The sequence below is a fragment of the Phocoena sinus genome, chromosome 10 (assembly GCF_008692025.1).
Source record: "Phocoena sinus isolate mPhoSin1 chromosome 10, mPhoSin1.pri, whole genome shotgun sequence".
Classification (NCBI taxonomy): Eukaryota; Metazoa; Chordata; class Mammalia; order Artiodactyla; family Phocoenidae; genus Phocoena; species Phocoena sinus.
Genome location: NC_045772.1, coordinates 12,360,579 through 12,388,115, shown reverse-complemented (window position 1 = coordinate 12,388,115; position 27,537 = coordinate 12,360,579). Strand labels below are relative to the sequence as shown.

Here is a 27,537-nt window from a genome sequence, read left to right as displayed (position 1 = left end):
ACATGTATGCAGCAACTGAGTTTGCATGCCACAACTAAGGAGCCCACGTGCTGCAGCTAAGGAGCCAGGCTGCCGCAACTAAGACCCAGTGCAACCAAATAATAAACATTAGAAAAAATAGTTCATGTTGCCAGTGAGAATGGAAAAGAAGGGAGGGGAGATTATGCAGTCCTTATTGCTGCTTGAGAATCCGTCAAGTTTTGCCAGATCTTCCCGTTTTTAAAGTCAGCCTGGGAATCTGGTCATGAATTTTCAAATTTTAAGCATTGCCAGATAATGAAAACTCTTATACAACTAAAAAAAAAAAAAAAAAATCACCAATTGGGTCTAAGGAAACATCCCTCGAGTCCCAAGTCTGAGTTTCGTCCTAGAGGCGCTAGAGACCAGAGGTGGCTTCTTGATGATTAATCCCCCACTTTTGGAAGCGTGTTTAGGGTGAGAGCTGGGACTCCAGCCGCTAGGGGGAAGCAGGCTCACACCCGGCAAGGGGTACTTCTCAGGGACCTATAGCTCTGAAAGGGGTCGTTTCCTCCTGAGACTTTGAAAAAGGTTTCAGAAGAGTACACAGAAAAGCCCTCGCACGCCCGCGCCGGCCCTCGGCCCGCCCCTCCGCCATCTTTGCGCCCCGCCCCGCCGCTACTTCCGGGTCAGTTTCGCGCCAAATTGTCCAGAACACAAAATGGAGCCCGGAAGGAGGCCAGGAGGCCTGACGTCATGCGCCCTGCCGCCAATCCTCTCCGGCGGCCCGCTTGTGGGGGGCGGGACTCGCGGGCGCAGCACGGTCCAATCGCTGGCCGCGGGGTCCCGGCGAACCAATGAGGGCGCAGCGGCCGCGGCGTCCAAACGCTGCGTCTGGTTTTTCCCGCGAAAGGCGGCGGCGGAGTGTTGGGGCTCTTGTCTCTTTGGTTCCAGGGAGCGCGGGAAAGGAGAGGTGAGGCCACTGGGGCTGGGGAGTGGGCACCGCGGAGCCGGGCGCAGGGGTCGACAGGCATCTGCACTTGGGGCGCAGTAGGTCTGGGCAGGGGTTTCTCACGGGAGAACTGGGGTAGGGGTCCGGGAGGCGGAACCGGGCTCACGCCCGTCCCGCATTCGGAGCCTAGGACTCAGGTGTCGGAGGGGGCGCCGCGCGGCCCCATAACCCCCCCCCCCCCCCCCCGCCACGAATCTGCTCCAGCTCCTTGTTCCCGCGCCAGGTGCAGTCATGTCGGGCTTCGACGACCCCGGCGTTTTCTACAGCGACAGCTTCGGGGGCGACAACGCGGCCGATGAGGGGCAGGCCCGCAAGTCGCAGCTGCAGAGGCGCTTCAAGGAGTTCCTGCGGCAGTACCGAGTGGGCACGGACCGCACGGGCTTCACCTTCAAGTACAGGTGCGGGCCGGAGCGGTGCAGGAGGGGAGGTGCGGTCCCAGCGGTGTTTCGTCCACTCACTGGGGCCCCGCACCCCCGTGGCGTATGGTTTTGTACGTTTCACGTCTAAAGTTAACGATTGAGTGAGTCACCTGGGTTCTTCGTCCAGGATTTGTTCCTGTTCATTTATTCGTTACTGTCCTTTCGTGTAATGTCTGCGATATCTTGTAAACCAAGTTTTCAGTGGGTGCAAAAGGTGAAGATGGTAGTTATGTCTTACTTCACTCATTCATTCATTCTTCATCCCACCCAATCACCTCCTGTTGACTGAGCACCTGCTGCATGCCAGGCACTGTTCCAGGTGCTGGGCTGCAGCACTGAATGAGCTGGGCAAGGCCCCTGTTCCTAGTCATTGTACATGGGTGCCATCGCACCAGATCCTCACAGGCCGTTAAAATGCAGAGAACGTGAGTTCGCAGGTCCAGGCTTGGGCCTGATTGATTATTAGCTGAGTGACTTCCAAGTGACGGTCTCTCTGGGCCTCAGTTTCTTCATCAGTAAAAGGGCACAGCCACTCCTGCCTCCATTTATTCATGTATCAGCCGGCATTGACCATCTATGTGCTGGACTCAGAGACGCAAAGATGAAAAGATTCATACTACTTGCAGTCAGTGGGAATGAGGCACAGGGAGCTACAAATAAATTACAAAGTGATGATTACCTTAAAGGAGGAATGTACAAGGGGAGTTAGGGAGGCTTCCAGGGGAGCCGAGGTGACCTTGAGCTGAGAGGAGGGTGTCAAGCATGGAAGGCATTTCAGACAGGAGCAGTTGCACGCAGGGGCAGGGTATGGGGTGGCGTGTTACAGCAAGGGGCTCTCGGGGCCAGGCTGGCTGTTGTATGCGGCTCCGGACATGAGGTAGACAGGGGTGAGGCCGAGTGGCCAGGTCAGTGGGCCCCGAATATGTTTTTGGGATAATAGTCCCATAGGATGCTCTGTAAAAAGATTCTGGTGGTTGACAAGACAGGCATGGTCTCTGCTGCCTTCAATCTCCAGGTTCTAGCCGTGTGCCTTGTTAGTATCTGAGAGAGGATTAAAGGCTCCGAGGAGTCCACTGAAAGGACTGGTTTGCAGTGAGAGTCTTCCAGACACCTGTGCACAGAACCCTGTCTGTGAGCGCTGAACTGTCCTTTGATTACTGCTTGGACCCCTTCCGTGGAGCTTTCTCTGGAGGATGCCTTTCAGCAGTGGGGGGACCTCTGCAGGGTTAAATAACAGAACCGCCTGGAACTAGATGTGTTTGGGAAGCGGGGTGGCGGGGCAGTGGTGTGGGAGACTCAGGGTGCGGGCGCACCTCAGCCAGCGTTGTCTCCTCTTCTCCTTCCCCACCCCCACCCCAGGGATGAACTCAAGCGGCATTATAACCTGGGGGAGTACTGGATCGAGGTGGAGATGGAGGACCTTGCCAGCTTCGACGAGGACCTGGCCGACTACTTGTACAAGCAGCCAGCTGAGCATTTGCAGCTGGTGAGTGGGACCTCCCCGCCCCCCGCCGAACCCCCAGGGCTGGCCCCGCTCTGGTCACTCACAGCCTGCCCCCCTCCTCCTCTCCAGCTGGAGGAAGCTGCCAAGGAGGTGGCCGATGAGGTGACCCGGCCCCGGCCTGCTGGCGACGAGGTGCTCCAGGACATCCAAGTCATGCTCAAGTCGGATGCCAGCCCGTCCAGCATCCGTAGCCTGAAGGTGGGTCCACTCAGGCCAGTTGAAGGGTGGCGGTGGCGGCTGCATGTGAGGAGGGGCTTTGGAGAGAGACCTGGGTGCCAGCTGTGTGACCCTGAGCAACTCACTCGACCTTTCTGAGCCTCTTTGCGCCCCTGAAAACTTAGCTCGTTGGGCAAATATTTGCTGAGTTCTTCCTGTGGGCAAGGCGTGAGTTGGGTCCTGGAGAAACAGTGGTGAACTCAGGACAGGCTGCTGTACCCGGGGAGACTGGATAAGCCGGTGAACATCACCCATGGTCACTGTAGATGACCGTAAGAGCAATGGGAGAAACCAGGAGGGTGATGAGAAAACGTGAGGGCCCCTCTGGAAAACATCAAGAAGGCTGCTTTGAGGAGGGCACGTCTGAGTGGAGATCTGAGGGTGAGAACAGGCAGCACGCAAACAGCTGGGAGAGAATGTTCGGGGGAGCAGGGAGGGCACAGCTGGTACAAAGCCTGTGAGGCAAGGGGGGCAGGGTGTGTGCCAGGCCGAGGGAAGGACAGCCAGCACGGCTGGAGAGTGATGAGGCCGAGGGAGAGTTTGGCAGAGCCAGTCTGCCATCCAGTCTTTTCTGGTTTTATTCAACGAGCACTTATCGAGTGACTGCCCCTCGCCGGGTGCTGGGGGACCCTCACTGTAGACAGACAGGACCTGGTTCCATGGAGCTTACAGTGGGAGAAACAGACAAGGAGCAGTGAGCTGATTTCAGGTCCTGTGATACGAGTCAAGAAGCAAAGGAAACAGGCAATGTGACAGTGGCCAGGGGTCCGGGAGGTGGTCGGAGAAGGCCCCTCTGAGGAAGTGATGTTGGCGCGAAAACCTGAGGGATAACGCAGCCCTGTGACAGCCTGAGGGAGGAGCGTTCCAGGCTCCTGGAGAAGCAGGTGCAAAGGCACTGGGGTGGGGACAGCGGCAGGTTTCACGGGACAGAAAGAAGCCAGTGTGGCTGGACCTCAGGGAGTGAGGGTGGGAGGAGAGGAAGGGAGGGAGTGGGTAGAGAGGCCAGATGGCCAGGGCCTTGGCTGCTGTGGAAAGCAGCTTGAGTTGAAGGTTAGGTAGGAGGGTGGGCCGATTCTATCTTCAAAGGTTCCCTTGGGCTGCCATGTGAAAGAATTGATACAACAGGCAGGGGTGGGACAGGAGAGCTTCCTGAGGAGGAAGTGAGAGCCTGACGTTGGTTCTTCTGTCACGAGGCTGTCGTGAGAAGCAAATGAAAGGATGCGTGTAGCTGTGCCTTTGAACTCTGGGCCCAGGTAGTGTCACCTCTGTGTTACTCACCAGAAGGCCACGCCCTGGTCTTTGCTGGAATCCCCGTGTCCTGCAGCTTGGCTGGGGTCCCTGCCAAATCCTCCTTGATTAGCACAATGGCAGTTCTGTTCCAGAAGCAGGGCTGGGCTGTGGGCTCTCGAGGCTGTGGAGCGTGTTGGCTTCATCTATGTGCCCAGCACCGGGGAGGGGACCTGGGACCGTGTGTGGAACTCACCCAAGCATCACGCATTTGCCTGTCTCCGGAGGCGGTATAGGACTTGTTTTGCGAGGCAGCTGTTTCCTCAGAGAAGCAAAGCTCAGCGCCACATGGGACAAGCTTCCTATTCTCAGACCCACTGGAAAACCCAGTGACTGGCCTGCCTCGGGTGACGGGTGTCCAGTGGTAGAGAGGGGTCCTCTCTAGAAGGATCGCTTGTCGGGGTGGCTTATGGGCTGAGGGAGCCTCAGTCTTTTCCAACCCAGGGGTCCTGGAGGGCTAGGCTTCCTGCAGCTTGTAGATAGTTTTCCAGAAGACAAGCTCTGGCGGGGGCGGGGGTTTAGCAGGTCTGGGGTCCCCGGGCCGTGGCAGCAACACATACCTCTGGTCTCACTTCTTCGGGGGGCAGCCTCCTTCCCGAACCTTTCCCCTCCCCTCCCCACCTTCTGGGATTTGAGGGGCCTCAGCACGAACCTGTAGCCTGCCTGTCTGTCCCAGAAAATCTCCTGGGAGGGGGAAGAAGAGATGATGTTGAAAGGAACTTTTCTTATTTTTTGCTTTTTATTATAAAAAAAAAATCACACAGACAAAAGTAGTGAGAATAGTGTAATGAACCCCATCTACCTTTGCTTGGATTTAATGGCTGTTAACATTTTGCCTTATTTGCTTTCTTCTTTTTTCTGCTAAAGTATTTTATTTATTTTTTAAATAAATTTATTTATGTACTTATTTATTTTTGGCTGTGCTGGGTCTTCGTCACTGCGCACGGGCTTTCTCTAGTTGTGGTGAGCGGGGGCTACTCTTCGTTGCCGTGCGCGGGCTTCTCGTTGCAGAGCATGGGCTCTAGGCGTGTGGGCTTCAGTAGTTGTGGCACATGGGCTCAGTAGTTGTGGCACGTGGGCTTCAGTAGTTGTGGCGCCACAGGACTTAGTTGCTCCACGGCATGTGGGATCTTCCCGGACCAGGGCTCGAACCCGCGTCCCCTGCGTTGGCAGGCGGATTCCTAACCACTGCGCCACCAGAGAAGCCCCCTGCTAAAGTATTTTAAAGTAAGTTACAGACATGGTCCTGTATCCCTGAATACTTCAGTACACATTAGAAAAAGATGCTCTTACGTGATCTCAGGTCTTCCCGGCTCCCTTTAACCAGCCACCCTCCCCGTGGCTCTGTTGCAGTCGGACACGATGTCACACCTGGTGAAGATCCCCGGCATCATCATTGCCGCCTCTGGGGTCCGTGCTAAGGCCACCCGCATCTCCGTCCAGTGCCGTAGCTGCCGCAACACCCTCACCAACGTCGCCATGCGCCCCGGCCTGGAGGGCTACGCCCTGCCCAGGAAGTGCAACACGTGAGTGGGCTCTGCATGGCCCTGTGGCACGGTGGGGGTGACAGGGTGACATCTCAGCGGAGATGTGAAGGAGGAGGACCCGGCCTGCACCACCTGCAGCAGGGAGGGGCTGGGGCAGCGGTGTGCCCTGTGGGCCTGGGGCAGACCTGGTACCCTGGGGCGGTGGCGTCCCTCTGCAGTGGTGAGTTCTGTCCCTCCAGGGCGCCCAGGCAACCTGAGCCGGGAGCCAGGGTTGGGAGTCCACCGGGAGTCTTCTACAGCAAACCTTGGCTCGCTGGGGCAGGTCTGGAGGGAAGGCCCAGGAACATGCCAGGCTCCTTTGTTTACACATTGCCTGTGGCTGCATTTGCGCTTCGGAGGCAGAGTGTGTGGCCTCGTGGCCCACAAAACTGAAAATGTTTGTCTCTGGCTCCTTACAGAAAACCATTGCTGACCCCTGATCGCAAGGGCCCCTACCCTCTCTGGCTGCTGGTTCCCCTCAGCTTCCTGACCTCAGGCCTCAGCCGCCTTTCTTTTCTCTATATTTAACCCCCTTGCCTGTCTCGGGCTTTGAATACCGTTTGTGTGCAGGTCTCCCCACTCCTAGCCCTGTGGTGTCCCCCGCTGAGCTGCCCTCCTTTAGGGCCTTCTCCCAGGGTCCCAGAGACCCCTAGCTTGTTGCTGGCCTTGGGGCTCTGGGGGCAGCTCTGGTGACCCTTCTCCTCCCCACCGACAGGGATCAGGCCGGGCGTCCCAAGTGCCCGCTGGATCCATACTTCATCATGCCGGACAAGTGCAAGTGCGTGGACTTCCAGACCCTGAAGCTGCAGGAGCTGCCGGATGCGGTGCCCCACGGCGAGATGCCCAGACACATGCAGCTCTACTGCGACAGGTGAGCAGGCTCCCTGGCCGTGCCCCTGAGTTGCGTGCCGCGAGTGGCCGGCTGAGTGCAGTGGGGTGCGGGGGAGGGTGGCTGGTTACAGGACACTTGCTCCGTGCCTGGTGCCGCCCCCATGCTTCCTCTCATCTCGTCTCCCCATAATCTGTGGGGGCGCGTCCACCCCTCTTTGCAGACGAGGATGTGTGACTGGCTCAGTGAGTGGAGGGGCTGGGCTGCCAGCCCGCGTTCTTCCTGCAGAGTCTCCGCAGCCCTCTTAGAACTGGGAGGCCCAGAACTGGACAGCCAGTAGCTGGGGGAGCCTCTTTCCAGCCTGACGCTCACCCCAGGCTTTCTGTTAAGATTCTTCCTTGGATGTTGCTGGGTGATTGGAAAGGGGGAGAGGGTACTGGGCCAGCCCGGTCCCCTCCTGGTGACCTGGGAGGAAGGTGTGGAGGTGTGGACTGGGCTTCTTCAGCTGGGCTCCTGCACCCCGACATCACGTGCACATGGTCTGTGCTGCACGTTTCTCGGAGGAGGGGCTCTGTAGGTCATTAGCTTCCTTAGTGGCTGTGGAAGGTGTAGAGGTCAGGCTCTTGAGCAAGTTACATGGGCTCCTTACCAGGAGAACCGGGACAGGGACAGGCCTTAACCTCGTCAGGCTGCTGGGAGATTTAAATTGGAAAATGCATGTTGAGTGTGTAGCACGGTTCCTTTTTCTTTCTTTTTTTTTTTTTCAGTCGAGATATAGTTGTTTTACAATGTTGTGTTAGTTTCTACTGTATAGAGAAGTGGAGTTCCCCGTGCTGTACAGCAGGTTCTCATTAGTTATCTATTTTATATATATTAGTGTGTATATGTCAATCCCAATCTCCCAATTCATCCCACCCCCCTTTTCCCCCACTTGGTGTCCATACATTTGTCCTCTACACTGTGTCTCTAGCACAATTCCTTAATACAGATTAAATATTCGGTATTTATTAGATTATTCAAATGGTCTATGATTAGATTATTCAAAGCTGAGGAAGTGGGGTCTGGGAAGAGGGGAGTCATAGAACGTTAACAGAGACAGTGAGGGTCCTTTAGAGGATATGACTCTCTAGTGGATAAAGCACTTTTGGGTCTCGTACCTCACTTGATCCCACAGTAACCCAGCAGGTCAGATCACTTTATCATCCCCTTCCAGGCTCAGAGAGGTGACACAGCTTCTAAGCAGCAGAGTACGGATACATGCCCCAGTGTCCTTTCTGTGCTGCACAGGCTGGAGGGGCTCAGAGACTTCCCTGCTTCTCTCTCTTTCTCTGTCTACATATATATATATATATTTATTTTTAAAGTATTTACTTACTTATTTAGCTGTGCTAGGTCTCAGCTGCGGCAACGCGGGATCTTTGTTGCGACATGTGGTATCTTTTGTTGCGGCGCTCAGGCTTCTGTCTGGTTGTGGCGCGCAGGCTTAGTTGCCCCGCGGCATGTGGGATCTTAGTTCCCCGACCAGGGATCGAACCCGTGTCCCCTGCGTTGGAAGGCGGATTCTTAACCACCGGAGCACCAGGAAAGTCCCATAACACCTTTTTTTTTTAAAGAGGAATTTAAAATCCAGAGGCAGAATGACTTGGCTGAGCTCGTGGAGCCGTGAAAGAGGCAGAAGCGGTGCGCGGCCCTTGCAGGGAGGCTGGGAGGGCGTGAGGAGGGGGGCTTCCCCCGAGATGGCCGAGGGGAGGTCCTGCAATGCGTCTGACAGCAGATGAGATGGAGGCGGGGCACCTGAGGGGCTGGGGTGGGCGCCCCCCAACTCCAACCAGCATAATGGATGAGCTCCTGAGGCCCGTGGAGGGGTCAGGCCAAGGCCTGTCTTCCTCCCAGCAGCTGGGCCGTCCAAGCATGGGCTGGGTTGTGGTGAGAGGGAGAGGGCCCTGTGCGGTGCGGGGGCTGGAGCCCACGGTGCTGGGGCCTCGTGTAGAGATGGCGAGGTGGATGGACGGTGAGTGTGACGGGGTTGGGGGAGCTGGGGGCTCCCTGCCCCCACCAGCCTCTCACCTTCTTCCTCCCCATCCTCTTCTCAGGTACCTTTGTGACAAGGTCGTCCCTGGGAACAGGGTCACCATCATGGGCATCTACTCCATCAAGAAGTTTGGCCTGACCGCCAGCAGGGGCCGCGACAGGGTGGGCGTGGGCATCCGGAGCTCCTACATCCGGGTCCTGGGCATCCAGGTGGACACAGATGGCTCCGGTGAGTGTGCTTTGGGCCGAACCCCCGTCGTCCCTCCCCTGGGCTGTCGGTGGGCCTCGTCCTGGTCTCCCCGTGTCCACCTTTGCCCCTGCGCTCTGTCCCACACGGCAGCCGGGTGAGCGGTGCTGTTCTCACCAGAGATGCCGTGTCACCCCCGTTGGCAAGATGGAAGATGTCCCTGAGGGCCCCTGTCACCTGGCCCTCCTCAGGTCACGCCCCCCCGCCCTCCACACTCTTCCGCTTGCTCACTGGACCCTGGAACACACAGGCCCATGCCTGGTGCCGAGACCTGGGGTTCTGTCTTTGCTCAGACTGACGCTTGTGCTGCTCGGCTCTGAGGGCCCTGCTCTGGGAGGCCCTGGGCCGGCCCAGGGCGATGGGCCGCAGGCAGCACGTTCTCCCTCAGGGCGCTCACGCAGGCCCCTGCTCTGACCACCCAGGCCGCAGCTTTGCTGGGGCCGTGACCCCACAGGAGGAGGAGGAGTTCCGGCGCCTGGCCGCCCTTCCCAGCGTCTACGAGGTCGTCTCCAAGAGCATCGCCCCCTCCATCTTCGGGGGCACAGACATGAAGAAGGCCATCGCCTGCCTGCTCTTCGGGGGTTCCCGAAAGAGGTGGGTGTCCAGGCCCCCCAGGTCCGGGGAGGGGAGTTAGTGACTTGCCCGCAGGAGGGCAGCTGCCAGGTGGTCAGGACATGAATGCCCTTTTCATTTATTTGCCCAGGACCCTCAGCCCCGCCTGCCCCTCTCAGGCACCCTCCCCGCCTCCCAGGCTGGCTGCCAGCCGGGTGGTGGCTGGCCCACACCCTTCCTCCGGAGCAGTTGCCCGGCTCTGGCTAGGCCGGGGCCTTGGCGGTGTGAGGGGCCTGGCCAGTGCCGGGGAGAGCTCGGGCTTGGAGTCTGAGACCAGGGTGACATCTCTCAGGGCTGCTTATTTACCTTGCGACCTTGGGCAAGAGACACCACTTCTCTGAACCCAAGTCTCCACATGAATAAGACGGGTGAAAGCCTCTTACTCAGGGGACATCCCGTCCTTTTAAAATAAAATAGTAGAGGTAGAGGAAGTAATAATATTAGCAGCTACCAGTTACCGAGTTCTTAACCACGTGCCAGACATTCTTCTGAGTGCTTTTATGTGTTTCCAACCCAGTCAGTCCCCAGATTAGCCCTGTGAGAAAGCTACAATCGAGCCCATTTCACAGATGAGGAAGTTGAGGCATAGAGAGCTAAAGGGACTTGCTCACAGGCACGTACGCTGGGGCCAGGAGTCTGTCCTCGCGGTGTCCCCTCCACAGTACCGCGTGCGGCCCGCTGGTGGCTCCCTCTCTTTCCTTCTTTCCAGCTGGGTTGGGGGGTGTTTATCAGATGCTGACTGTGTGTGCCCAAGCCCAGCTCTAAGTGCCGTTTCCTCTGAACCTCCCCTCCCTTGGAAGCAAGTTACCACGGATGAGGCTAGGGGACACAGCTCGCTATGAACGTGGCTCTCAGGCCAGAGCCCCCGCCTCCCCGCCTGCTCTGAGGCCCGTGACAGGTCGGGGGGCCGCCAGCCAGACCACTGTGACCAGCCAGCCCTGGGTTTCTCGCCTTGCTCACCTGGCCCGCCTGCCCGCCTTCCCCCAGGCTCCCCGACGGCCTCACTCGCCGAGGAGACATCAACCTGCTGATGTTGGGGGACCCGGGGACGGCCAAGTCCCAGCTGCTGAAGTTTGTGGAGAAGTGCTCTCCCATCGGGGTGAGTGCCCAGGGTGACCTCTGTCCGCCTTAGCTGCGCCGCGGAGAGGAAGGCTGCGGGCGGGGCCGCAGAGGATAGAGGAGGAAGGGGGCCGACGGCGTGTGTAGGTTTGGGGCAGCGGGCGGAGTGCTGGACTCGATGGGGTTTGTTTGGTCTCAGCCTGGCTGGTAATTGGCCGTGGGCCTTGAGCAAGTCACCCAATCTCTCTGAGTCTCAGTTTATCCATCCGCTAAGTCTTAACATCGATAGCAATAGATGACAAGGGACTCAGGGTGGGGATGCCTTTCCTGGGAGTCAGGAGTCGACCCAGCCCTGAGGCCCCTTGGAACAGTGTCACTGCTCTCCTCTCGGCCTCAGTTTGCTCCTCCGTGAGCCGGGCCCCCAGGGGCTGCTTCATGGGACAGTTGTGGGGTTCAGGTGAGTGATGGATGTGAACTCTCCCCTGTGGGAGAACCGCCAGGTTGGGGCTGGGGTGGTCCCCGCATCAGAGGAGGAACACTGAGATTGTCTGTGCTCTGCAGCCAGCTGTGATGTGTGACCTTGGTTGAGCCCTAGCTCCTGGGGCCCCTTGACTTACTGGGTCAGCATGGAGCCATGATGGGCCCTGACCCTCCCGCCTCCCTCCCCTAGGTGTACACGTCTGGGAAAGGCAGCAGCGCGGCTGGCCTGACAGCCTCGGTGATGAGGGACCCCTCGTCCCGGAACTTCATCATGGAAGGGGGAGCCATGGTCCTGGCCGACGGTGGGGTCGTCTGTATCGATGAGTTTGACAAGGTGAGCCTGGCAGGGTGAGGTGGTGGCTCAGTGGTGGTGGTGCCTGCTGGCCGCGGGCTGGGGGTGTGGCCTTCTGTGCTTGGATGGCAGAAACCACCTGTGATGTGGAGACCTCCCGGTACTATCGGGAAGTAGCTGCACCTCTCCGAGCCTCAGTTTCCGCACCTGAGAGTGGGGAGAGGAGAGCCAAGCCCACACACTGTCCCCGTGACTAGAGGTGACCCGGTTCCTGCCATCGGCCTGGCACAGGGTCGGGACTTGGGAATGGTAGCTCCTGTAGGGTTTCCTGCTGCCACCGTGCCTCGGCCCCTCACCTGGGTCTGGTGGACGTTTCTATCTCCTACACAGATGCGAGAAGACGACCGCGTGGCCATCCACGAGGCCATGGAACAGCAGACCATCTCCATCGCCAAGGTGAGCATCCTCCCTGGTCCAGCCCGGCAGAGCTGTTCCAGGGTGCTGGGAGGGGCCGGGTTCTGGCCCCGTCCTCAGGCTGCCCTGAGCGGCCCGACCTCTGTTGGCCGCAGCAGTGGTCCTGGAATCCTGTGTGTGTGCGTGTGTGGGTGTGTGCGTGCAGGCATGGGTGTGCGCACCTGAGAGGGCTGTGACCCCGCGTTCCCATCTCCCTGTCCTCTGCTTCCCCGTCAGGCCGGCATCACCACCACCCTCAACTCCCGCTGCTCAGTCCTGGCTGCTGCCAACTCAGTGTTTGGCCGCTGGGACGAGACGAAGGGGGAGGACAACATCGACTTCATGCCCACCATCCTGTCCCGTTTCGACATGATCTTCATCGTCAAGGACGAGCACAACGAGGAGAGGGATATGGTGCGTGGGGGGCTGGGCTCCAGCCAGGCCCGCGGTTCTAGGGGTTGGGGGGCGAGGGTGGGCAGACAAGGGGCTTGACCCGAAGTCCTGGCCCCCAGATCGGCCCATGAGTGGGCCACCAAGGAGGCGGGGTTGTGGATTCCAGGAGCGCTGCACTGGGCGTCCCGGGTCCTACCTCTCCTGTGCTCGATGTGCCGTGAGATTTGGGGTCAGTCATTCCCTGGGTGTCGGTCCCTTCTGTGTGAAATGAGGTGGTTGGCCTTTGGATGCAAGTACTGGAACCCCAGTTCCGGTCAGTCAGCATCTGAAAGGAACTCCAGCGCTTACGTAACGGACAAGCCTGGAGGCGCAAGGCTCGGCTGGGTCAGGTCTCTGTCGTCTGGGCGCCGCTGTCTCTGCCTCTCGGCCTGGCCTCCCTTAGTGGAGGCTTGTTCTCAGGCAGCTGCACTCCTCGTGCTGGCAGAGAGGGGCCTGGCAGCTCTGGGATGTCGTCTTACCAGCTGACAACCCACAGGAAAAGCGAGGGCCTCCTCCTCTCCACCACTTCTAGCCCTGGCAGCTCTTCCCTCCCTGCCTGCTCCACCTCTGTGTTGGGACCTGGCTTGGGAAGGCTTGTGGGCTGACCCCGTGTCCCCTCTGCCTCCCAGATGCTGGCCAAACACGTCATCACTCTGCACGTGAGCGCGCTGACACAGACCCAGGCCGTGGAGGGCGAGATCGACCTGACCAAGCTAAAGAAGTTCATCGCCTACTGCCGCGCGTGAGTCCTGGATGCAGGCCCCACAGGGGTGGGGCTGCCCGGCTCCCCTGGAGTGGGAGAGAGCCCCATTCAGGATGCCTGAGATCAGGCCCTGAGGATTTTAGCTCTGCTCCTTTCTGACCCCGCACAGTTGCTCAGTGGCTCTTGGCCTCAGTTTCTCCATCTCCGAAGCGAAGGTGGAGAATTTAGATTGTCTCTGGACTTCTCTGGTGGTCCAGTGGTTAGGACTCCACGCTCCCGATGCAGGGGGCATGGGTTCAATCCCTGGTCGGGGAACTAAGATACTGCATGCTGCACGGTGAGGCCAAAAAAATAAAAAGAATTTAGACGGTTTTGAAGACCCCCTTGACACTGGTGTGCAGGGAGGCTTGTGGACATGGGCTCTGGGTAACTCCTGCCCCCACTGTGTGACCTTGGGCAAGTCAGTTGAGCCTCGCTTTCCCTGGGTGGTTGTGTCCTAGGGTTTTTGTAAGGATCACACAAAATGATGAGTGAGTGGCACAGCCCTGCACCAGGAAAATACTCAGTAAATGGCAGCTGCAACCTTAAATATTGTTGTTCTCACAGATGGCCAATGACAATAGTCATACACATAGTAGTTAGTCTGTGCCAGATGTTATCCTGAGAGTTTTATGTATAAGTGAACACCATCCCTCTCCCCAGACCTATGAGGCTGGTGTATTATTATTCCATTTTACAAATGGGGAAGCTGAGACAGAGAAAGGTTAAGTAACTTGTCCAGGGTCACAGACAGGAGGTAGTGGAGCCAAGACTTGAACCCAGGTACCTGGCTCCAAAGGCTGTGCTTTTAGCCCCTGTACCAAGATTCTGGACACACACCTCAGCTGTCTCTTATTGGAACTAAAACCCAAGGGTGGAGGGATCTTTGAGTGCCTTTCTAATGGGAGGTGAAGTGCTGCATTCAGGTGGGTCCCTACTCACCGCTTCCTCCTGGGTGATGGGTGGTGCGGTGCTCATTGGTACCCGGGTCTTTGTCACGCCTGAGCTCTTCATGGCCCTGTCCTCAGAGGCTTGGGCCCTTGGGTGTGAGTCTGAGAGCCCCAGATTCTAGTCCTCCCTTGACGCCAGGTCCCACGTGGCTTATGGGGAGTTTCCTCCCTCCCTCTGGCCTTGCTCACCTCATCCGCAGCATGAGGGTTGGATTAGGTGAGCTAAGGCTTCCCTTAAATCAGTGACAGTTCAGTTGGCTGGGGGGGGTGCTGTGGGGTGGTGGGGGTAGGGTGGGGTTAGATCCTGAGCAGACACCCCTGCTGCTCCCCTCCCCCACCCCCAGCCTGGCGTGCTCCCTGCCCTGGACGGCGGTCTCTGTGAGCCGCTTGTGGGTGTCATTGTGCATCTTGTCCCTGAATGTGTTGGGGGGAGGACCGCTGAGAGGCCACCGTCTGGTGGGCCCGGAAAGCATATGTCTGCAAGCCAGCAGAGGGCCGGGGATGGGGTGAGTACCCCAAGATTTCTTCCTGGCCTCACGGCAGCCGCTCCCCATCCTGCAGGAAGTGTGGCCCTCGGCTGTCGGCAGAGGCTGCGGAGAAGCTGAAGAACCGCTACATCATCATGCGGAGCGGGGCCCGTCAGCACGAGAGGGACAGTGACCGCCGCTCGAGCATCCCCATCACCGTGCGGTGCGCAGCGGGCGGGCCAGGGCCGGGCTGGGCGGGTGGCCTCGGTGTACAAGGCACGATGTGCCCAGCACGTCTGGGGCCGGGGCTCTTGCTGACTACGTGGTGCAGGCCATGGTCAGGGCTGCTGGGCGGGGAGCACTCCTTTGGGAGTGAAAACAGTGGCCTCCCTGATTATCTGTATCTCTTGTTTTGTTTACTGTTGAGAAAATCTGGAACCCTTTCTTCTGAATTCGGTCTAGCTTCCCTCATCGCAGGGAAGCCTGAGGGTGAAGGAGGGCCCAGGCTGGGACCTGGGGTCCAGGGAGACCTGGTCCTAGCCTCCAGCCCACTGTGTGACTGCAGGGAAATTGCTTTCCTTTTCTGGATCACAGTTTTCTCAGCTGTTAGCTCTTGTCACTCTTGTGAGTTTATGCAGTGGAGTGACTAAGAGCTTGAACCTACCTCGTTTGAATCTTGCTTCCAGCACTGATTAGTTAGAAGTGGATTTGGCTGTATGTAATAGAAAACCCACATGAAGTAGCTTAAGTAAATTGGGAGTTTATTTCTCTCTTCTGTAAAAACATTTGAAGGTAGGTAGTCCTACCTATGTGATGGCTCCTCAGTCATCAGCAACCTGGGCTCCTTCAGGTTCACCCTTATCCTCAACGTCCAGGATGGCTGCTGGAACTCCAGCCATCGCCTCCACATTCCAGGTGGCTGGAGAGGAAGAAAAAGAAAGGTCCATCTTTTAAGGACACTTCCTGAAGTTCCCATAAAATATTTGGACTTACAGCTTACTGGCCACATCTTAGTCACACAGACACATCTAGACGCAAGAGAGTCTGGGAAATGCCTTTTAGGTGGGCGCCACTTGCTAGAATAGAAGTCGGGGTTCTGTTACTGAGGGAGATGGATCACGGGGACAGCCAGCAGTCACCCCTGTACTCTTAGTGCCTGGGGCAGGCATCTCCCGGAGGTCAGGGTGGGATGAGGAGAGAAGATGGGCTGAGTCCGCCCTGGCGTCCCATCGCTCCCACACAGGCAGCTGGAGGCCGTTGTGCGCATTGCTGAGGCCCTCAGCAAGATGAAGCTGCAGCCCTTCGCCACGGAGGCGGATGTGGAGGAGGCTCTGAGGCTCTTCCAGGTGTCCACGCTGGACGCCGCCTTGTCCGGCACCCTGTCAGGTGAGCAGACGCAGGGACCCGGACTCGGGTGGCTTGTGGGCTCTGTGGGCAGGGCTCATGCTGGACACCTGCTGTGCTTGTTGCTTCTCTGCATTGCTTCTCCATGCTTCCTCCTGGGAATAAGCCCATCTCCTGTCCCCAGCCCCCACCAGCCAGTTTCCCCCAAGATGGGAAGAACAGCCTCTCTCCAGACTGGAGCACAATTCTTTTGACCCAGTTCATTATTATAATTCACAATTTTATCATCTGTTAAGAATGGTAGTTGGCACCTGTTTTTTTTTTTTTTTTTTTTTTGACTGCACCACGCAGCATGTGGAATTTCCCTGACCAGGGATCGAACCTGTACCCCCTGCAGTGGAAACATGGAGACTTAACCACTGGACCTCCAGGGAAGTCTGCATGTACCCCTGTTTTTGAGCCGTAACCATTTGAGTGCTTCCAGAGCTCTTCCTCCGTTTCACTTACAGCTGCCCTCAAAACCCCCAGAAGCCAGGCTGGGCACTTAGCCCTTCACCTCTTAGAGATGGGAAAACTGACACCCAAAGAGGCCTTTTCACAGTGCCCAAGGTCACCGTTTGCCCAGCGAGAATGCATGTCTCTTGACCCCGAGGCCAGCGGGGTTCAGGCTGCCGTTAAGTCCTGCTGCCTGCTTCGGGCTCAGCCTCTGAGCACCTCTGGAGCGCTGATTCTGTGCCAGGCTCCCCTGGGATGAATTCATTCCTTCCCCAGCAGGTACTTAGTGCTTAGAATTTGCCGGGTTGTTCTAGGTGCTGGGAGTCTAGGAGTGAGCAGATCTCTAAGTCCGCGCCTTGTGAGGCCCCCCTTCTCAACGGGGGAGACGCAGCAAAGAGGCAAACAGATCAAGCTCAGGGGGTAAAGAGCACAGAGGGGAGAAGCCCAGCAGGTCAGGAATGTTGGGGACCATCCTCGGGTGGTCCGGGTGGGCTCTGAGGAGGTGGCAGGAAGCAGGGACTGGCGTGAGTGAGGACACATGGCTCCCCGGAGTGTGGGGTTGGGCACCGCACGTAGAGCGAGGGCTGAGTGGCAAGACCCCAAGGACAGCAGGCTCGGTGTGTTCAAGGGCCCTTGTGGCTGGAGCCAGGGAGGTGGGTGGTGTCTGATCGCCCCGCCGTCCCCTCGGTGAACATGACTCAGCCTCTGCCCTGGAGGGCCTTCCTGGCAGCGAAACTGGAGCTGGGCTTCCCAGGCTGGGTAGGAGTTTACCTTGCAGACTCATTTCAACTTGGAGCCTTGACGTCCCTCTCAGTGGCTCCCCCACCACGGTCCCACCCTCTCTGTAGCTGAAACACCAAGGCCTTTGCAGGCCTGGGTCAGCAGGGGAGATCCATCCTGGGGCAGCTTGCTTGCCTGGGCTGCTTGCTGGGGTGCCTCACAGATGTGGTCTCCGGGGCAGCCTGTGCGCCTTTCTGGGTCACTGCTGGGTCCCCTCCAGCTCTCCATCTGAGATAGATTACCCCAGGAAGTCTTCCTGCTGCTGCCTATCCCGCTGCCTGGGGGCCAGGTGCTGTCGTCAGCTCGTGGCCCTCCTCAGAGCCCTCTAGTGGCTGTTCTGCTCACCAGAATCAAAGAGAAACCTGTGCCGTGGCCTCCAGGGCCCGCAGGACGTGCCCCCACTCTGGCCATGTCCCTGGCCCCCTGACCGCGTTTTGATCGAGATGGGCATATTTCCCACCTCCAGGCCTTTGCACCTGCTGTCCCCTCTGCTTGCAGCATCCTTCCCACACGTCAGCCCCTTTCCTGACCCTGGGTCTCTGTCGGTCATCTCGGTCAGGTCCTGGATGTCCCCGGGCACGCTCTTCCTCTTCCTCTCATTTTCTCTTCCGGGCCTGGCTCACTCTTACCCACTGTGGGCAGACTGGGGTCCCCACCCATCCGTCTCCCTCCTCACACCCACAGGGGTGGAGGGCTTCACCAGCCAGGAGGACCAGGAGCTGCTGAGCCGCATCGAGAAGCAGCTCAAGCGCCGCTTCGCCATTGGATCCCAGGTGTCGGAGCACAGCATCATCCAGGACTTCACCAAGCAGGTGGGCCTTCCCGGCGTCCCGGTGGGAGTCCTGCGGGCTCCCTGTGGCCTGGTTCCCAGCCACCTAACACTGCGTCCTGTTGCTCAGCAGACAGGCCCAGGATGGGGAAGGGGCAGCTGTTCCTCGGCCCGGGCCCATCCCCAGTGTGCCTCCCCTTGTGACTTTCTCTGTCACGTTGGGAGGAGAGGAGAGGTGGCTGAGGTCCTGCTGGAGTCTGCCAGGCTTCCCCAGCCCTCCATCTCTCCCTTCGCCTCATTGCCTGGCCTTTGTGTGGGGGGGGGGGGGGAAGGGAAGGGCAGAGCCAGGAGGATGAGCCACCCAGCTCGCCGGGGACAGTGCTCTTGACCCCATAGAGAAGGGATGGGTCTTCTAGAAGCTGTGCGCAACTTGTCACCGTCTTTGAAATCGCAGGGACAATCCCAGGTTCTGGGCTCAGCTCCCCTCATGTGCGTCATCTCCTCTTGATCCTCAGAGCAGTTTTATGCAGTAGGTGATACCACACCGGTTTGAGAGATGAGCAGACGGAGGCTTACAGGGGTTTAGGGGTGTCAGGAGCTTGGGTTCTAGAGTCACGTGGGCTCAGCTGAGGTCTCAGCTCTACTACTTAATTGCTGTGTGACTTGGAGTGACTTAACTTCTCCGTGCCTCAGTTTCCTCTTCTGTATAAAGGTGGTGATCACAGTACCAGCTGCGTGAGGATGTTATGGGATAGAACGAGTTCAAGTATGTGAAGACTTAGAACAGGGCCTGGCACGTGGTAGTCGCTCAGGAAGTGTGAGCTTGTCTTAGGATGCAGAGAGGTAGGATGTGAAGGCTGGAGAGTCCCCCATGAGCACGGGACACCTGGGCTTCCGGAGGGAGGGGTGTCTGGGGTTCCGTGGGAGGCACGCCCCTCATCCGACCCCGTGTCCTGCAGAAATACCCGGAGCACGCCATCCACAAGGTCCTGCAGCTCATGCTGCGGCGGGGCGAGATCCAGCATCGCATGCAGCGTAAGGTCCTCTACCGCCTCAAGTGAGCTGCGCCTCCCGCCGCAGGAATGCTGTTGTCACCCCACCTCCACTTCCTTGAGCCTCCCACGTGCTCTGGACAGAGGGACCCCAGCTGCCCTGCCTCGCTGCGTCTGGCTTCTGCCTCAGCGTGCAGATCCAGGAAAGGTGCTTTTGGAGTTTATTGAAATAATAAAGCCGTGTTGTGTTTGGATGTCTGTGGGCTTCTGCACTGGGTGGCCTGTCACCCCCATCCTGCCCTCATGCGGGGCAAGGACAGGCTTTGGAATCTGACAGACCTGGGTTTCTGACCTGCATCTGCCCCTTGGGCTCCTGGGCAGGGCATTCACCTCTGTGCTCAGGTTCTGCAGCTGCTCGGTGGGGAGGGTCCAGCCCACTTCTCGCCAGCACTGGTGAGAGTTCAGCAAGATCCAGTGTGCGGAGGTGCTTGGGAAAGTCTGTGGCTGTTCCCCAGCAGCCAATGTGTGGGTGACGGCCGTGGGTTTGCATCAGTGGATTCACCGAAACTTGCCACGCCTCAGTTTCCTAATCTGTAAATGGGGGTGACACAGGGTTGAGTTTAGGAGAAGAGAGCTACTGGTAGTGAGTGTCCAGGAAGGACCAGGCATTGTGGGGAGACTGATGGCATTTGGATTCAGGGAGGTGGATTCTCACTGAGCCTTAGAGCAAAGTAGGTAAGAGAGGGGTGCTGGAATTCAGTAGACTGGATCTCTCCTGGCGGGCCACCTGCAAGCTGTGTGACCTTGGGTGAGGCTCCTGACTTCTCTGGGCCGGAGTTTGGTTTTTTGTTTTTTGGCTAGCCACGCGGCTTGCGGCATATCAGTTCCCTGACCGGGGATTGAACCTGGGCCACAGCAGCGAAAGCCTGGAATCCTAACCACTAGGCCAACAGGGAACTCCCAAGTTTGTTTGTTTTTTTGATATGCCGTAATTTATTTTGCCATTTCTTTCTTTCTTTTTTTGGTCTAGTTAGCGTCCGCCACCATACATAGTTACACACTTTTTTGTTGTTGTTGTCATGAGATCTTTTAAGATCTATTCTCTTGGCAACTTTCAAATACCCAGTATATATTATTAACTAATAGTTCCCGTGCTGTACATTACATCTCCATGGCACATCTTATACCTGGAAGTTTGTACCTTTTAAACCCCTTCCCTTGTGTGTTGTACCTTCCGGCCCCCTCCTCTTCCCGATTCTGTCAACCGTCACCCTGTTCTCTATCTCTGAGCTTGGCTTTGTTGCTGTTGTTTTAGATTCCATATTGTAAGTGAGACCATGCAGTACTGCTCTTTCTGCGTCTTGCTTAGTGTGCCTAATACAACGCCCTCAGGGTCCATCCATGGCACAAATTGCAGGATTTCCTTTTTTTTTTTTAAGGCTGAATCATATTCTGTTGTGTACATGCACCACATTTTCTTTATCTTTCCATCTACTGATGGACACTTAGGTTGTTTCCGTACCTTGGCTATTGTAGATAATGCTGCAATGAAAATGGGAGTGCAGATACGTTTTTGAGTTAGTGTGTGTTTTCTTCAGATAAATATCCAAAAGTAGATTGCTGGATCATACGGTAGTTCTGTTTTTAATTCTCTGAGGAACCTCCATACTCTTCCCTAGTGCCTGTACCAGTTTACCTTCATACCAACAGTGCACAAGGGGAAGTTCCCTTTTCTCCACACCCTCACCAACACTTAATGGTTGTCTTTGCTAATAGCCATTCTAACAGGTGTAAGGTGATAACCTCCTTATGGTTCTGATTTCCTTTTTCCTGACGATTAGTGATGTTGAGCATCTTTTCATGGACCTGTTGGCCATCTGTATGTCTTATTGGAAAAATGTCTATTCAGATCTACCCTTTTTAAAAAATATTTATTTATTTAGTTTTGGCTGTGTTGGGTCTCCGTCGCTGCGTGCGGGCTTTCTCTAGTTGCTGCGAGCGGGGGCTACTCTTTGGTGCAGGTGCACGTGCTTCTCATTGCGGTGGCTTCTCTTGTTGCGGAGCACGGGCTCTAGGTGCGTGGGCTTCAGTTGTTGTGGTGCTCGGGCTCAGTAGTTGTGGCTCGTGGGCTCTAGAGCACAGGGTCAGTAGTTGTGGTACATGGGCTCAGTAGTTGTGGCACACGGGCTTAGTTGCTCCGCTGCATGTGGGATCTTCCCGGACCAGGGCTCCAACCTGTGTCCTCTGCATTGGCAGGCGGATTCTTAACCACTGAACCACCAGGGAAGCCCAATGCCAGTTTTTTGGTCATTATTTTGCCTAATACTGAAATACTAATATGAGTATATTTTGTTTTTAAAAAGGTAGAATTCACAAAATTAACATATCAGTGAAATAAAATATTTGATATTTAAAATACATTTGGAAATAGAAAACCTCAAGCAAAGCACGAATGTACCACTATATGTTAAACATCTTATTCTAATAAATTATTAAAGTGTTTAAAAATAACTACCATATAAAAATGAAAACAATCATGAGAAACCCAAAGTAAGGCGATTTGATTTTCCTAAAAACTTGAACAGGAAGACTTGATGCCCCAGTGTGGTCATTGCTGAATCACAGTGTATTTTTGTGCCACAATTTCCAGCTGCTTCAAGCTCTCTCAGACGGCACCGTTGCGGGAAACGGAGAGATGAGAAGGGCTAAATCAGCTTTCCTCTGACTCACTCGTGTTCAAAGCCCATTTCTGCTTTGATAATTGGAGGAGGACCTTTCACACAGCGCTTTGTTGTCTTGTCTGGATGCCGACCTTCCTGAGAGCATCAGAGCATTTCCGGTTCCTCTTTACCTTTCATCTTGTTTAGCCGGAGACACTTGAGTGTTTGCTGCATTCATTGCAGGACCCATCCTTCTGTTCCTTTGTTTGAGGAGTGTGGGAGCCTTAACCCTGCATCCGGGTTGGGTTGCATTTCTTGGGGATGGAGAGGGAACTTTCTCCCAGGAATATGCTCACTGGAGGTCTCAGCCAGTGAGTGTTGGTGCCCAAACCCATGGAGACTGCAAAGCAGTGATTTTCCAGCTCCATCACCCCACATTTGTAAGCTGGGATGCACTTGTCCCCCCAGCAGTCATGACTGCTGTTACTGTTACAGATGGGGAAACTGAGACTCGGAGAGGATGGGTCACAGCGAGTGAGGGCGGGGTCAGGATTCAGACCCAGCTGTGCTCTGAACCTGCCCACCACGCAGCCTCCTGGACCACAGCCTGGCGGAGGTACCGGTCCAGGGGCCAGACCTCCCGGGCATAGTCACTGTCCCCTGGGGCAGATGGCCCGACTGTGGCAGGCAGAGGGCTGAGGGACCGGATGGGGTGCGACTAGCTTGGCTGTGGCTGGTAGGGGCGGGAGTGGGGCTCATGCTGAGAACTTGGACAGCTACAGGTCGTGGAGCCCCGAGCCTTCCAGGCAGAGGGGCTGTGAAGGTGGAATACTTGGGCATTTGGGGAAGCCGACGGAGCCTCCACAGAGACTGGAGGGAGGAGCAGGAAGGCTGTGTGGATGCATCCAGGGTGGGAGCAATGCGGGACTGGGCCCGGGGTCTTGGTGAAGTCTGAGCAGAAGGGTCCTGGCCCAGGTTGGGTCCGTCCCAGGCAGCTCCCTCTCCTGAGACCTCGCTGCTCTCAGATCTCTCCCTTCCCTCGCCCAAGGAGAGCTCTCCTGCAGACTCCTCCACTGGGCAAGTCCCGTAATCTCTCACCTCCCTTTTCTCATCTGTAAAAAGGAGGTGACAAGTAGTCTTTCCCTCCTGGGGTGGCTATGAGGACGCATGAGGTGACCGATATCCCATCGGGCCTGTGCCTGGTACAGAGGAGGAGATCCCAGGAAGGGCTGGGCATCTGTGGTTTTCTCTGCCTCTGGCTTCTGCATTCTGTCTCCACCTTTTCCTACCCAGATGGCTGAGCGCCTCTCCTGGCACCCTTGTCCCCCACCCATCCCCGGTTTCTGTGGGTCTTTGAACTTCTGTTTCCACTAAGAGAACCACCCTGTACCCCATCTCCAGTCCAAAATTCAGGAGAAAAAGCATGAGTGAGGAGAGAGCTGATGAGGATCTGTGACTTAGGCCCTCTGCCCGTGGTCTGGAGACTTACACCGCTGCAGTTGCCCTTAGTCAGATACGGCTTAATTTATGCCCACGGTGGGAACCCTCAACGTGATCTTCCCCTGTTAGTTCACACGCGCTGGATCAGACGTCTTACGGTGCAGATGTGCTCAAGACCCATATCATGAAGGAGAGTGTAGTGAAGACTGTGTGAGTTCGGCTTTTTTTGCATTGGAAATAAACACAGTCCCCACTTGAAATGTGTGATTTTGGAGAAGTGCTTGTGAGTAGCAGCCTAACGCATTCTCTACTCTTCAAGAAATAAAACCACGAAAAATACTGGATTTAAAAAAAATACTAGAGACAAGCATTCCATCTATCAGCTCATGAAAGGAGATTTTATATTTTGGGATGCCATAACAAATTTATGTATTTAAACATAAAAGTCTGTATGTCAGTTTTTTATTTGACAATAAATGATGTAAATGGAACCTTCATGTCTGGAGGAGCCAAAGTAGACTTTTTTTTTTTTTTTGGCTGTGCCGTGCAGCATGTGGGATCTTAGTTCCCCAACCAGGGATTGAACCCATGCCCCCTGCATCGGGATGTGCGGAGTCTTAAATCACTGGACCGCCAGGGAAGTCCTGATGTTTGTTTTAATCATTACGGTCTGGCCAGGGAGTACATTAAAAGGATTTCTAATACAACTTTTGATAGGATATAGATCAAAAGGAACAATTTTTCTCTTACACTGTGAGGCAATAAGGCATAGTGGTTAAGAGCGTGGACCTGGAGCCGGGTGGCCTGGGCTCAAATTACAGCTCTGCTGCTTTCTAGCTCGTGACCTTGAGCCACTTAACTGCACTTCTCTGAGCCTTGATTTCCCCACCTGTCAAATGGGGGTGACACTGTCTCTTCAGGAGAGATGTGAGGATTCCATAGGTTAGTGTTTATAAAGCGCGCTGGACTGTACCTGGTGCACAGGAGGTGTTCTGGGTATGTGCTAATATTAAGCTTAGAAAAAGCATCAACATTTCAAAGTGGGTTCCAAGTTCACGGTGCATGTTACTGTCTGTGAATCAAAAAAGAAAGCTGGAGAACGTGGCAGGCCCTGGGGACAGTGGATCGGCCACCTCAGCCGAGCATTTAGAACATTCGAGCACGATGCTGAATGAGCAAGTTGTCATGTGGAAACTTTGCAAGAGGCAGTTATGATTCCCACCCCCATGTTCCGAGTCTCGAGAGCTGTTTTAGTGGGAAGTGGAATTGGCTGGGAGCAGTCGACTGGTAACCAGCACCTTCCACCCAAACTCAGCCAAAGGCCAGTTCCGGTGAGCGTGTAACTTGTCCTTTGGGTTTGGGGGGCGGGGTGGGGGGGAGTGGAGCGCTTTGCTAGGGCTGCCATAACAGTATAGCACAGACTGGGCGCCGTAAACAGCAGACATTGATTTTCTCACAGTTCTGGAGCCGGAAGTCCAAGATCCAGGGGTTGGAGAGTTTGGTTTCTTCCGAGGCCCCTCTCTGTGGCTTGTGTGTGGCTGCCTTCCTGTCGTTGCCTCACGTGGTCCGTCTAGGCCAGAGGGGTTACTGGGAGCAGGCTTCACCTGGGGACCAGGGTCTTCTGGTGCTTTCCTTTACCCTGGCCTGCTCCCTGGCAGTTCATGTGTAGGTTGAGTCTAGTTCCCCAGCACAATGCTTGTTGAATGAATGAACGAATGCAGCGACACACAGTTATTGAGCACCGCTGTGTGCTAGGCACTCCTTGTACATTCTATGATCTGATCCCCCCTGAGACCCCGTGAATTCGTGGTTTATTACCCTCGTATGATAGATGAGGAAACCGAGCACAGAGACGTTAAGTAAGTCTCCCAAGGTCACACAGCTGAAGAGTGGTAGCAGTGGCATCACACTGAGGACGCTCATGTACAGATGAGCTGCCTGATACATGTATCAGACAAAGACAAGTCTGATGTGGTGGTGTCCACAGTGTCGGAAGACCCCTGAGACTTTGCCAGGGTCTCTCAAGCAGTCCCCTGCAGCTCCAGAGAGGACTTTACGTGACTTTCAGCCTTGTTCTGCGGCACAGATGTTGGGGGGAGGCCTGGGGCTAGGATGGACCTCGGAAGCTGGAAGGGCCGGAGCTGCTGCTCACTGGAAGGCCCAAATGCTCAGCTTGCTCTCCGGGTTAATGCCTTCCTGGGTCAGTTCGGGGAGCAGGGTGGGTGGGCGGGGGCTGATGATGCCACCACCGCTGCAGTGGGGAGGGTGCTCACAGCCAGACCTCCCCCTCCCAGAGAGCCCTGGGGGCAGGGAGGTCCTGCTGGGGCTGGGCCAGGTCGCCAGTGAAATCTTTGCCTGAGGAAGCAGATCAGTAATCAGGGGGGTCAGGTGATATCAGGAGGGTGAACCCCAACTCAGGCAGAACCCTGGCAGAGGCAGAGAGAGGGAGGAGGGGTCCACATCTCAAATTGGTCGGAAAGCTTTTTCCTTCTCTGTCGGCACAGACTGCTCCAGCCCAAACCCTGCCCAGATACTGAGGGCTGCCGTGGGGATTAAATGGGTTAAAACATGGAAAACACTTAGAAGCTCCTGGCACAGAGTAAAAGCTTACCAAACGTGGGAATTCCCTGGTGGTCTGGTGGTTAGGACTGCACTTCTACTGCAGGGGGCATGGGTTTGATCCCTTGTTGGGGAATTAAGATCCTGCAAGCCGCGGCCGAAAAAAAAAAGCCTCATAGATAGGACTTCCCTGGTGGCGCAGTGGTTAAGAATCCGCCTGCCAGTGCAGGGGACACGGGTTCAAGCCCTGGTCTGGGAAGATCCCAGATGCCGCGGAGCAACTAAGCCTGTGGGCCACAACTACTGAGCCCGCGCTCTGGAGCCCGTGAGCCACAGCTGCTGAAGCCCGAGCGCCTAGAGCCCGCGCTCCCAACAAGAGAAGCCACCGCAATGAGAAGCCCATGCACCGCAACGAAGAGTAGCCCCTGCTCACCACAACTAGAGAAAGCCCGTGCGCCGCAACAAAGACCCAATGCAGCCAAAAGTAAATAAATAAATAAATTTATTTATTAAAAAGAAACGTTTGTAGACATACAGGAACCGACATGCATTGGCACATGCTAAAAGATTGGCAGCGTTGTGGGATAGTAAGCGCCCTGTCTCTGTAGGCAGTCAAGGACCCATTGCAGGGCTTGGTCTTCCAGGTCTGGGGGCCTGGAATTCTCCCTGGTGACTAATCAGTACTTTGTGCCTGGGACTCACACCCATTCATTACACGCTACTGTGTTTACGTTGTTTCGTGCCGGGTTTGCCATAGGGACTCAGTAAATAGCCGTTGTATGAATGAGCGGCATATCCTCAATTTACAGATGGGGAATCGAGGCTCGGATTTTAAGGAAAAGAATGTCTCAGCCCGTAAGTGGAGGGTCCAGGTTACCAACCTAGGGTGGTCTTATTAGTGCCTTCAAGGGCTTCTTGTCTCTCCCACTGTTTCTCCTGACCCCCTCCCACCCTCTCACTTTGTTCTTCCTTATGGAACCAGCTCAGCCTGTGGGTTTTTTTTTTTTTTTAATATTTATTTGGCTGTGCCAGGGTCTTAGCAGCGGCATGCAGGATCTAGCTCCCTGACCAGGGATCGAACCCAGGCCCCCTGCAATGGGAGCGTGGAGTCTTAACCACTGGACCACCAGGGAAGTCCCTCAGCCTGTGTTTCTTTCTTCTTTTTAAAGATTTTTAAAATATTTATTTATTTATTTGGTTGCACCGGGTCTTAGTTGTGGCACGTGGGCTCCTTTGTTGCGGCAGGTGGGCTCCTTTAGTTGCAGCTTGCCAGCTCCTTAGTGGAGGCATGCATGTGGGATCTAATTCCCCGACCAGGGATTGAACCTGGGCCCCCTGCTTTGGGAGCGCGGAGTCTTAACCGCTGCGCTACGAGGGAAGTCCCTCAGCCTGTGTTTCTGAGCTACTTGACCTGGCTTATTCTGGATCCAGACTTCAGGCTCCACGCCTGATAGCAGTGCTGTCTATCACGATCTCTGAGAATTTGTCTGTTTCTTCTAGGTTGTCCATTTTATGGGCATATAGTTGCTTGTAGTATATCGCCCTCTCTGGATCTCAGTTTCCTTGTCTGTAACGTGGGTAGGGCATTTCTGGTGTTAGCACCAAAAGTCCTACATCCCAGAACTCCCTCCATCCTGGGCAAACCAGGACAGTCGGTCACCCTGCAATGGGGGAAATAAACTACGCCGAAGAGTTGTAATCAGAGTTGAATGGCATGTGTAAAAGCACTCAGCTCGGTACCCATCACAGGGCCAGTGCTCGATCAATGGGAGGTGCAGGTACTGAGCCTTTGGTGGAGGCCGAAAGGCCTGAGCCTGGATCCTAATGCCGCCACAACCTGGCTGTGTGCCCTGAGTTTAGTTATCTCCCTGGGCCTCCGTTTCCCCAGATTTTTATTTATTTATTTATTTTTGCGGTACGCGGGCCTCTCACTGTTGTGGCCTCTCCCGTTGCGGAGCACAGGCTCCGGACGCACAGGCTTA

General features: G+C 55.9%; 1 protein-coding gene across 2 annotated transcripts; it reads left to right on the top strand.

The window, feature by feature from the left end:
• Positions 1 to 573: 573 nt before the first annotated feature.
• Positions 574 to 19,150, top strand: MCM5 (minichromosome maintenance complex component 5). 2 transcript variants are annotated; one of them, XM_032647030.1, is made up of 17 exons: positions 574 to 931; positions 1,194 to 1,368; positions 2,749 to 2,875; positions 2,963 to 3,091; positions 5,750 to 5,922; positions 6,638 to 6,793; positions 8,845 to 9,011; positions 9,452 to 9,623; positions 10,629 to 10,740; positions 11,371 to 11,514; positions 11,863 to 11,928; positions 12,163 to 12,339; positions 12,987 to 13,099; positions 14,611 to 14,739; positions 15,760 to 15,902; positions 17,820 to 17,947; positions 18,864 to 19,150. In XM_032647030.1, the coding sequence occupies exons 2-17, from the start codon at positions 1,202 to 1,204 to the stop codon at positions 18,963 to 18,965; spliced, it is 2,205 nt and encodes a 734-aa protein (XP_032502921.1). In that variant the 5' UTR covers positions 574 to 931; positions 1,194 to 1,201; the 3' UTR covers positions 18,966 to 19,150. The 2 variants fall into 2 exon arrangements, with proteins under 2 accessions (XP_032502921.1, XP_032502922.1); XM_032647031.1 differs by having other exon boundaries at positions 847 to 926; positions 18,864 to 19,149.
• The last annotated feature ends 8,387 nt before the right edge of the window (positions 19,151 to 27,537 follow it).